Source organism: Populus trichocarpa, chromosome 17 (genome assembly GCF_000002775.5).
Source record: "Populus trichocarpa isolate Nisqually-1 chromosome 17, P.trichocarpa_v4.1, whole genome shotgun sequence".
Lineage (NCBI taxonomy): Eukaryota > Viridiplantae > Streptophyta > Magnoliopsida > Malpighiales > Salicaceae > Populus > Populus trichocarpa.
This window is the reverse complement of record NC_037301.2, coordinates 2,436,145-2,447,332: the sequence shown is the minus strand read 5'-3', so window position 1 is coordinate 2,447,332 and position 11,188 is coordinate 2,436,145. Positions and strand designations below refer to the sequence as shown.

The following is an 11,188-nucleotide window of genomic DNA, read 5'->3' as shown; positions in this document are numbered from 1 at the left end:
CAGTACTTGCATTTCTTAGCAGCATGCCTTTATCTTAGAATTTCATATTGAAACCTACTTTAAATCCAAAAAGAAAAGTATATAATTCAATTTCACCTCAGAGACTCTCACAACTTTGAACATTTTTTTATTGGAAAGTTTCCATGACAATAAATATTTCAATAAATGTTTGAAGAAAATATATTGATTGTCTTAATTAATATAAATCCTTGGAACTTGACATTATATGTGCGTGTGGAATATTTCTCTCCATACATAAGAAAGCAATAACAAAATTGATAATGATGAAGATAGTTCAATTAGTCAGCTTTTAAGTTTGCTTTCTAGAATTGCTTTTTAGAAATCACCAGTTTGAGTCTCAAAAATCTCAGGGCCATTAGAGCCTTACATGATCGTTAACTTCAGAGCCCATGGGATTAGTCGAGGTGCACGCAAGCTGACCCGAACATCCACGTTGATAAAAAAAAATTTGATAGTGAAGAAAACAAAAAACAAAAAGAGTAAACTCTTTGTTTTCAAGAAGAAGATTTGAATTGTTTTGATGTGTTGATGTCAAAAATTATTTTTAAAAAAATAAAAAAAATATTATTTGATATATTTTCGAGTAAAATAACATTAAAAAACAATTATTAATACACTCACAAGTGTGTGTCTATATATATATATATATATATATATATATATATATATATAAAGGTTTATGCAATGCTATCCTAGACCACAACACATCAGGAAGGACCCACTCCATTTTCTTGAAGATAAGTATTCTTCTTCTTTAAGAAAATAAAGAAAGAAAGATAAGGATGCCAATCATCAATGACGTCTATGTCCACGAAATTGGCTTCTCACCAACCGCTTTTTCCTCATGTCACGGATGACGTCGGACTAAATTCCTAATATATTAGTGCTAATATTTATTTTTAGAATAAAGTCCTTCCTTCCCTTAAAATCAAAGTTTATATTCTTCTTAAAAAGCGACAAATTGATGCTTATAAAAATTAATAATCAACTATATTACATCATTATTCTAAAAAATTGTAAGAATTGTTGTAAGTTTATTGCTATTTTTTTCTTTTTTTATTTTAAAATAAAGATATTTTCAAATTAAATTGAGATTTAATTTTATTTTTTCATAATTTTAAGGATATGTTTTTATATTAATTTGATGCGTTTAAAAAATTAAATAAATGACAATGTTCAAATGAATTGAATTTTACTATTTTAATTACTTTAATAATAATACTTTGGTTTGTTCATGTGCACATTATACGGGTTTTCTATTTTTTAAATATATTAAAATAATTTTAATTTATATTTTTTTAATATTAACTTATTAAAATTATAAGAAAATATTAATATAATATTTAAAATATTACCAATTTCCACATAAATTAGGCACCACTAGTTTTTTTCCTTAAAAAGATTCTCTGTGTCGGTAGGATAAGATGAGCGCGTTCAAACACACACGCCAGAAAAGAGTGCTTCACCTCTCTTTTTCTCCAGGGTATTCTCGTAACTTCCTCTATAATTTCTACTATAAAGTAGAACCTCGAGCCCCGAGTTCCTCACAATTCCGATAATAGCAATCAGCCAATACAAAAAAATCCCTAAAAAATCTCTTTCAATTCTCAATCACTCAATGTAAGTTTCGTTCCTAAATTTCTCTTGAATATTGGTTGACTGCTTAATCTTTGGTGTGATTGATTGATTGAATTGTGTTTTCGATTTGATTAGAAATCGTTTTCTTTTTGTTGATTTTGATCGATTTTCAAAGGATCTGTCTTTTCTTTAGAATTTATGTAAATATTTGGGATTTGTTTCTTTATGGACATGATGATTGCTTTCAATTTGGTTAAAAACAAGATGACAGATAATTTTGTAGGTTATATCTTGTTCCTTGATTGAAAAAAATTTAATTATTATTTGGAAGGCATGATTTTTTAATGGTTCTTATGATTTTGTGGGTTGGGCGTAGGCTTCCGTTTTGATTGATTTCTATTTTGAGGGTAGCTGAATTGATTGATATGTGAAAGATTTTGTTAAAGAGTCTGAATGTGTGTGGTGGATGTGTTTATCTTTTTTATAATATTATAGGATCCATTGACGCCTGATGAATTTGTGGGGCTATGAAAAATAGTTTTTTTTTTTTCCTGTAATTAAAGTTGGCTGATCTTGTCTCTGTGTTTGTTATATGTGACCAGATGCAGATTTTTGTGAAAACTCTCACTGGCAAGACCATCACCCTCGAGGTGGAAAGCTCTGACACAATCGACAATGTAAAAGCTAAGATCCAGGACAAGGAAGGGATTCCCCCAGATCAGCAAAGGTTGATCTTTGCTGGGAAGCAACTAGAGGATGGACGCACACTCGCTGACTACAACATCCAGAAGGAGTCCACCCTCCACTTGGTGCTTCGACTTAGAGGTGGTATGCAGATCTTTGTCAAGACTTTGACTGGGAAGACCATCACCTTGGAGGTGGAGAGCTCCGACACCATTGATAATGTCAAGGCCAAAATCCAGGATAAGGAGGGCATCCCTCCAGACCAACAGAGGCTCATCTTTGCTGGCAAGCAGCTCGAGGATGGACGTACTCTAGCTGACTACAACATCCAGAAGGAATCCACCCTTCACTTGGTGCTCCGCCTTCGTGGTGGTATGCAAATTTTTGTGAAGACTTTGACTGGGAAGACCATCACCTTGGAGGTGGAGAGCTCCGACACCATTGATAATGTCAAGGCTAAAATCCAAGATAAAGAGGGCATCCCTCCAGACCAACAGAGGCTCATCTTTGCTGGCAAGCAACTTGAGGATGGGCGCACTCTCGCTGATTACAACATCCAGAAGGAGTCCACCCTTCATTTGGTGCTTCGCCTCCGTGGTGGTATGCAGATCTTTGTCAAGACCCTCACTGGGAAGACTATAACCCTGGAAGTTGAGAGCTCGGACACCATTGACAATGTGAAGGCCAAAATCCAAGATAAGGAGGGGATCCCACCTGACCAGCAAAGGTTGATCTTCGCTGGAAAGCAGCTTGAAGATGGAAGGACCTTAGCTGATTACAACATTCAGAAGGAATCCACTCTTCACTTGGTGCTGCGCCTTCGTGGAGGAATGCAAATCTTTGTCAAGACCCTGACTGGAAAAACCATCACCCTGGAGGTTGAGAGTTCAGACACCATTGATAATGTGAAGGCTAAAATCCAGGACAAGGAGGGGATTCCACCAGACCAGCAGAGACTGATCTTTGCTGGGAAGCAGCTTGAAGATGGAAGGACCCTGGCAGATTACAACATACAGAAGGAGTCCACTCTACACCTTGTGCTTCGTCTCCGCGGTGGTTTCTAAGCTGGTGATGATCCTCTATGGTCAGGTGTTTGTGTCCCAGTTGGTGTAACCGGCTATTGTTGGATGGAATATATGAAGTTGCTGAAATACCATGTACGTTTTGCTGTTTTGCTATTGTTTTCCATGTCTGGTTTAAAGAAGTGGGAAACTTGTCTTTGATTCTCTAAAATAAATTTCACATCTTTTGAACAAAGATATTCCTGATTGTCTTTGAATTTCACCAAATAATCTACACTAGTAGTTTGTATCGGCTAATTTTTAGGCCCCTTCAAATATTTCTCGATTGCTGCTCAAAGAAACTTTTTAAAAATATTCTACAAATTTACACGGAATCCAAATTAGATTTGCTTGAATGTGCTTCTGGGAAAAATCTTAGTTGTGCTTCAAAGTTTCACTTGATGAAAGTTGAAACCATGATCTACTTTGTCCATTGCCATGCAAACAGTTGGATTTCTTGGCTGTGCTTTCTACAATTTCAAGTTGATTTTTAATGCAACAGAATATAACATCTGCTTTAAAAAATATATATTAAATGATAAATTAAAAAAAAAATTGTGAGGTGCTTATAAAAGAATAGAGTGGAAAGCGATATAAATGTGTATGTTTTATTTTCGTTGTGCTCTTTGTTTTATGTGGAGATTTACTTTATTACTAAATATATATATGATTTTTGTTTATATTACAAGTAACTGGGAAGAATTTAAAGATAAATTATAATGATTTTTTGAAGGTATTATGAATTTATCCAAATCATTAAAGAAATTAATCACTATTTAAAAAATAACTAAATTAAACAATAACGGTTGTGATATTGATTAAAAATTAAACCAAGGAAACTAATCAAAAACAAAATAAAGGCTAGAAGTTATTAAGGATTGGAAGGCTACGCCGGTGCCCCTGGCTTAAGAAAAAAAGCACAAGGGCGCCGCTTGGAAGGTTTTATTCCGCGTTGAAGTTAAGTCTTAATTTTTTGGAATTGAAATTGTGGTACCAGCGATTAATTTTTATTTAAAAATATATTAAAGTAAAGTTTTTTAATTTTTTAAAAATTATTTTTAATATCAACACATCAAAACAATTTAAAAATATTTCAAAAAAATATTTCAAAAAAAAATTCAAAATTTTTACAAATATTATTTGCACCGATTTTCAAACAAATCCTAAATATAAGTCTCAACTTTCAAGGGTTCCTAACTACTTAAAATTTTCTCTAAATTTAGGTTGATTTTTATTAGGTTCTCCAAATCCTTTAAAAAAAATTTATGAGTAAACATAGACATAGATCTATTCTCTCTGCCCCTTCTCTCCCCTCCTTCAAAATTTCTCTAAATATAGATGTCGACATAGGTTCCTCTCATCTTCTAAAGGTTTACTTTTCTTGAGTTCCTCTCAGTCTCTTACAAATTTTTTTAAATATATACTAACTCTCCTTGGGTTTCCCTAACCTATTAATTAGAAACTTTGTGTCGACATGAGTATGTCATTTTCGGTCCTTAGAAATTTTTCTTAATACAGGCTTTTCCTCCATGGGTTTCTCCACTTGCTAGAAAACTTTTCTCAATATGTGTTCCTCTATAATTCCCCCTCTATATGCATAGAAATTCCTTTTCAATCATGATATATGCCTCTACACAGAGTTTTCTGGTATATCACCCTAGGTTTCCACCTCTCTTCTCATACGAATAAGATTCAACAAACTTGTTGTACGTTTTTATGTAGTATTTGTATATAAAATATTACAAAGACTTGGGATCTACCTATAAACCCAAATTTAATGGTTTTAAAACCCCCTCGAGGCCCAAAAACCCATGGTCCCTCATGGGCTAAACCTTGGATAAGAACTCAAAATAATAGGTTCAACTTAGAGAAAAAACCTAGTCCTCGTGAGTTCAATTATATTTTAGATCATATTCTTTCTGTACCTTTAACTATATATAGTACATATATAATTGTAATTTCCAAAGCATCTCAACCTCAATCATGTTTATTGTAATAATTAGCCATTATTAATAGCACTTGATTGGTAACATCTTTCTAATTAATTTGGGGGATAATAACAATAAGTCCCTCCTAAACTCTAAAACAAGTAGTCAACTGTAGACAGGCCAGATGGAGGAGACCATGGCACTTGAGTGACAACCATGTACCCTTCATACTCAAATGCAACATCTCTTCCATCAATCTTGCAGGATCTTGGTTTCTCAGAAGCAAAGACCCTCATTTCTCCGCTTCCCTTGATGCCAATCTGGACTGAGCTATTGGAATCATTAGTGTAGGCCAATGACTGGATAGCACCACCGGTGTTGAGCATGTTCACTAAACCTATAGGAGCAAATTGGGCTGGTTTTCCAGCCAAGGTGGTGACCGGGGACACTGTGATGAGCTCAAAATTGAATGGTTCTAGCGCTATTTCAATGTTCTCGTGTGCCTTGGAGAGAACCAACTTCTTAGACTTGGACAAGTACATGGCAAAGATTTGCACTCCTTCAATGGAAATTGGGTTCTTGCCACTATTCCATTCTATGTCTCTGGGGTTGGTCTTAGCGGTCACCGAGTGAGAAAATTGGGCTGCACATTTGTTGCGTCTAGTCTCCCGGCACCATCCTCCTCCTTGGCAGTTAAATGTTCCAATAACTCCAGTAAACTGTTGCAAAGAAAGCATAAAACAAAGAAAATCATTTTTGGTGTAGGACAAGATGAGCATGTGTTAATATTGTATCAAAATTGCTTACCTTGTTGAGGTTCCAAATCTTGAGCATGGTGTTGCCATCATGCAGAGGATCCTCAAAGAGGCAATCCCTGGTAGGAAGCGCATGGTAGTTGCACCGGAGAATTGAGCCGTCTGGCAGCACTAGCCTCCTGAGCAGTGGGAAATTGTGCTTCCCAACAGAGTCACTAACGTAAATCGGGCCACCGGAAATCGCCCTTGAAGCAGCGTGGAATTCAGCACAAGGATGAGTAGACTGGAACATATCCCAATCTGGGTGAATGAAGTTGCCCATCCACAAACTGTTGTAAGCACAGTGCACCATGTGACACCCTTGGAGCCAAAATGTGCCGTTTGGATCACCAGATGGATCAGTGCACCAGAAATCATCACCTGTTGACACAATATGAGCATCTTATACTATGAATTTAGCATGATTTATTGTATATATAAAAAGGAACTATAGCCTAACATTGATCTTTATCTCTAAGAAGCACCTAAAGTTGCAGAAAGTTGACATGTTTCGAAGCAGGAGGCAATGGGAAAATTAAGAAACAAAATTGATGCGTAAAAGACCCCATCATCACGCAAGCTTTGAATCAATGCTAGATAATGACTTGGTGATGGATATGGGGTTGCAATTGACCGTTCTCTATAATTAAAATATCAAAAAATAATCAGAATTAATCCCTTGAAGATCACCAAATCTTAGATGCTACCACCAACTACCTTGCCAGAAAGACAACCACACGTATAAAACTCAATCTGATAAGTTAATATGACTAATCTATAATTTAAAACTTAATCTCAGTTGATTTTTAGTTTTAATTGGTTTTGATATTCATCCAGCGATTTGATAAGGGAAAATTACAGTGATCATTCAATAATTTAATTGTTTTTATTCTTATTTTTCAGGTTTTGAAAAATTATAATAATTTACACTATAAATTTTGTTGCAGCAATAGAAATTTATATCCAAAACTATCTTATAGTTTAATCTATTTTATAACTATATAAAAAAAAAACTATAATTTTTCAAAACATGCAGAATAAACAACTAAATTATAAAATAATCAGAATAATTTTTTCATTTAATAATTTTACCCGGTCAAATTCAATCTAATTTTAGTCGGTTAGAACTAAGATTATTTTTATGATAAACTCAAGTTGATTCGGCAATTAAATAATCTAGATTCTTTTTCAAGTTATATCTAATAATTGTTTGTCTTTATGTTTTAAAAGCGTTTTTGAAAAAAAATTATTTTTATTTTTTTTATTTTAAATTAATTTTTTAATATTTTTATATCGTTTTAATATATTGATATCAAAAATAATTTTTTAAAATAAAAAAATATATTATTTAATATATTTTTAAACAAAAACACACTTCAAAAAATAATATTTCCAGACTCCTAGATGCGAGAACCATGATGCCAGCAATACATGACCGACACATCTCAGTCGAGCATCCCCTAGCATCTGTCCATGTATTTTATTAAAATAACTTTTTTCTTTTCGCAAATGAGAAGTTCTATCTTTCGTTACAATTAAAATATAAACTAGAAAAAATAAATAATTAAGCACTGCCTACGTGTCGTAACCACAGATTTTGGAGTGCCAGATCCATAATAAATAATTTAAGAGACATACCGACACGACCAAGAGAGATGGCCTCAGTTCCAAGGAACATGAAGTCGTTGCAGTGTTCCATGCTAGCTATGACACCATTCCCTTTGAAGTGCTTCCTCACCGAAGCTGTCAAGGCCTTGTAATATGCCTTGGCCAGGTCAACTCTTCCGCCATAGTCTTCACAGAGCATTTCCAGCAACTGCGCAGCATGGCAGATTATGTATATAACTAATTAAAAACCATCTAATTAAGCCCCATAATTAACAAATAATTCATCAATTATCTTACCGAAAGTATGTCATAAATATAGTATTAATGCATGATCCTTTTCTTAATTATCCTGTTGATTTCTTGATTAAGGGGGAAATCAGAGTGAAAGAAAACGAGATGGTGGACTTTTTGTTGAGACAAAAACGAACGTATTTATTAAAAAACAATTACTTGGTGCAATAAAATTGCCGACCAAAGATGTCGAAAGTCAAAGCATGGAAACAATCAACACGACTGAGATATATTTGGTCCAAAGTTGGACAAAAAATAGCGCACCTAGCACCGAACTTTTAAATGTATTGGAATATAAATTATATTTTAAAATTTTATTTAATAATTTAAGATTTTGTGGTGAATTAATTTTTTGATATGATATTAAAGTCTTAATAATCAAATGATTACAAGTTCAAATCTTATCATTTGTTTATTTGATAAAAAAAAAATTAAACAAAAGGTAGTATAGACATATACAAGTTTCAAGTCCAAAAAATTTCACTTAAGAAGATGTGTTAGAGAATAATATAAATCATATCTTGAACCTCACCAGATTAACAGTTTAAGCTATTGGATTGAAATAGTTCTTTGACAAATCTTATATGATCGGTGAGGTGACAATAAAAATTTAAAATCTAAAGCTTTATTTTGACTGAATTTTTAGATAAATAAGGTAAAATATTGACTCAATTTGACTTAGTTGATCCAATTGAATTTTTAATGACATAGTTGACATGTCAAACTTGATTAGGTGAACTTTTTTATAAAAAATAAAATATTGTTGTTTTAATAAAATTAATTAATCCAAATTAATTTGGCAACTTATGAATTAACCAAATAATCTAGTAATTCAAGTCTTTTTTTAGTTTATCCCTGAGTTAATCTAAAAAAAAAACACTCTTGACTGATTAGTATTGGGATTTCTATTTTGTTTGAAATAATTCATCAAGGAATTTAGTCCTCCCTTTAATATATATATATAGTAGCTGGCTAGGTTATTAGAAAACTTACATGAATAACGTCCACCTTGACGCCGTCAATCCCAACTTTCGCCAAGTGTGAATGAATTCCGTCGTACATCTGATATACAATCTCAGGCGGCACAAGCCCCACGCCATTGTTCACAATCTTATCGACGGCCAGATCTTCCATTGTCATCTCCAATCCCGGTGATAATTTTGGCTTAACAACTTGTGTTGGTGGCAAACCAGGGACATTAGGCCTTAGCCCACCCCAGTATCCACAGAGCGCATGCCACACGTAGACATAGTCCACGGTGTTAAACTCTTCCTTTAGGTCCTTAATAAAAGCCCCCATGCCTTTATTATCGGCACCGGCGGCCAAGCTCTTATGACTCTCGTAGTCCCTGAATTTGTAATTCTCTTGGAACCTCACTAGCCTGCATGGCATTTGTTCACCTGCACCAACAGCAGCATTCATGCCTTCTTCTGTGATGGGGTCCTCATCATGACTAATGGATTGCCAACCATCATCAATCAGCACAAGTCCAGGCGGGCACCCACCGTCAACAAGACCCTTAACACCATCCCAGACACCTTGAGGATGCACGTTAAGATAGAATGCATCCCAAGTACACCAGCCAAACTTATCCACGATACCTGGAGGAGTTTTCTCCTCCAAAAGCTTGAAAGTACCCAGATGCACCCTAACCGCCTCCATGGCTTCCTTCACCAAATTGTATGGATCATCACCTGCATGCAAATAAACAACACTCCGGAATCCGGCACCACAAACCTTTGTGGACCCACTTTCCACACAAACGTCAACGTTGTCGTCGTCGCCCGGCTGGAGAGAAGCCCGGAAAGGCCCCTCGATCAGAGGAAGAAGGAGAACGTAGGGTCTTCCTGAATCATCAGACTTATCAAGCATGACAATTTGAGTCTCGTGCTCAAGGTCTCTGCCGTTGGAGCCAACCCAGTGGGTTGTCCACCAGACCTTGAACCTGAATATGCTCATGAACTTTATGCTCTTCAATTTCCCAATATGGACAACGTGCCTGTCCTTGGATTCTTTCGAATCGAACCCCACAAAGGATCCGGCGTTGTCGCATATTGTTTTTTCAGTGAGTGTAGCAGGCGAGGGACTGAGGGTTATATTATCAGGGACATCAGAGAGAAAAATGTGGCCATTGACCACAAAGTTTGATCCCTCAAGAGAGATCAAAGACGGGTTATTTCCATCAACCAGTCCTGAAGCACCAGAACCAGATTTTCTTACGCTCGGAACCATTGTTGATCAAGAACGGACTGCCTTCAAAGAAAGAGAGCAGAGCAATACAGAGAGTAAGGAGTAGGATAGTACAGTTTGTGGTGAGAAGCAGAGAGAGTGTGGTTATATATATTGAAGACTGTGAGACCGAAAAGCAAAATGGAATTGAAAAGGAAGAAGAAAAGAATGGAGAAAGGAGATTCTACGTGATCTTTAAAGGAAGTAGTTTGCTAGTTTGCTTTGTGCTTGGTTGAATTTGAGCTTGCTTGATTTCTGTTATGCTCAACACAAATGGTAATTGCCTTATTTATAGGCAAGCTCTTGAATTAAAGAAATTGAGTGAGGAAGGTGAAGTGGTGTTTCCTATTAGGTGACTGGACCAACGAGATCAGTGATTCCCGTAAAATATAAGAATTCTTTATTTAAGATTATCAAGTAATCTTTAAAAAATACATCTGTAGATCTTTTTTTTATCTACTCGCGGTACAATTATTCCATCTATCCAAGATTAATATAAAAATATATATATTACTTTTAGTCATATTTATAAAAACCAAACCGATGTGACCGACCGGGAACTGAATTGATCAGGGTTGAAAAAACAAAAAAAAACAAAAAAAACTTAGTTAATCTTATCAAAGACATGTATTGTCCTGGTCGAACCGAGCATAATTAATCAAAACCCAACTCTTAGAGCGTGTTTGGTAGTGTGGTAGTGGTTGCTTTTCAAATAACTTTTCGTGCCGAAATACATGTCAATGATGTTTTTTTATTTTTTAAAAATCATTTTTGACATCAGCACATCAAAACGATCCAAAAGGTACAAACCACACTCAATTTTAGCAAACAAAGAAAAAAAATTTGAAATTTGGTCAAACGCAGGTTCAACCGCAGAGCCAAACAGGCTCTTAACTTGTTAATTTTTTAAAAAAAAATTATCAAAAAAAATTATTTTGATTTTATTTATTTATTTTTATCCTTTATATGATTTTAGAAATATCCTTTGAGCAAC

The 11,188-nt window shown here is 34.8% G+C and overlaps 2 protein-coding genes across 2 annotated transcripts; one reads left to right on the top strand and one right to left on the bottom strand.

The window, feature by feature from the left end:
- Window positions 1–1,473: 1,473 nt before the first annotated feature.
- Window positions 1,474–3,540, top strand: LOC18106976 (polyubiquitin). Its single transcript, XM_006372884.3, has 2 exons — window positions 1,474–1,641; window positions 2,202–3,540. Exon 2 carries the CDS (start codon window positions 2,202–2,204, stop codon window positions 3,345–3,347), a length of 1,146 nt encoding a protein of 381 aa, XP_006372946.1. The 5' UTR covers window positions 1,474–1,641; the 3' UTR covers window positions 3,348–3,540.
- A 1,775-nt stretch (window positions 3,541–5,315) lies between these two features.
- LOC18106975 (probable galactinol--sucrose galactosyltransferase 5) lies at window positions 5,316–10,464 on the bottom strand. Its single transcript, XM_006372882.3, has 4 exons — window positions 8,959–10,464; window positions 7,705–7,882; window positions 6,080–6,447; window positions 5,316–5,991 (listed from the first exon to the last, which is right to left on the bottom strand). Exons 1-4 carry the CDS (start codon window positions 10,195–10,197, stop codon window positions 5,425–5,427), a joined length of 2,352 nt encoding a protein of 783 aa, XP_006372944.2. The 5' UTR covers window positions 10,198–10,464; the 3' UTR covers window positions 5,316–5,424.
- Between the last annotated feature and the right edge of the window lie 724 nt (window positions 10,465–11,188).

Excerpts from the sequence above, each read along its gene's own strand:
- LOC18106975 (XM_006372882.3), bottom strand. The coding sequence starts at position 10,197 with ATGGTTCCGAGCGTAAGAAAATCTGGTTCTGGTGCTTCAGGACTGGTT. Across the intron at positions 7,883-8,958 it reads TCAAGGTGGACGTTATTCAT|TTGCTGGAAATGCTCTGTGA; the intron begins GTAAGTTTTCTA and ends CATGCTGCGCAG. Across the intron at positions 6,448-7,704 it reads CATCTCTCTTGGTCGTGTCG|GTGATGATTTCTGGTGCACT; the intron begins GTATGTCTCTTA and ends TTGTGTCAACAG.
- LOC18106976 (XM_006372884.3), top strand. The coding sequence starts at position 2,202 with ATGCAGATTTTTGTGAAAACTCTCACTGGCAAGACCATCACCCTCGAG.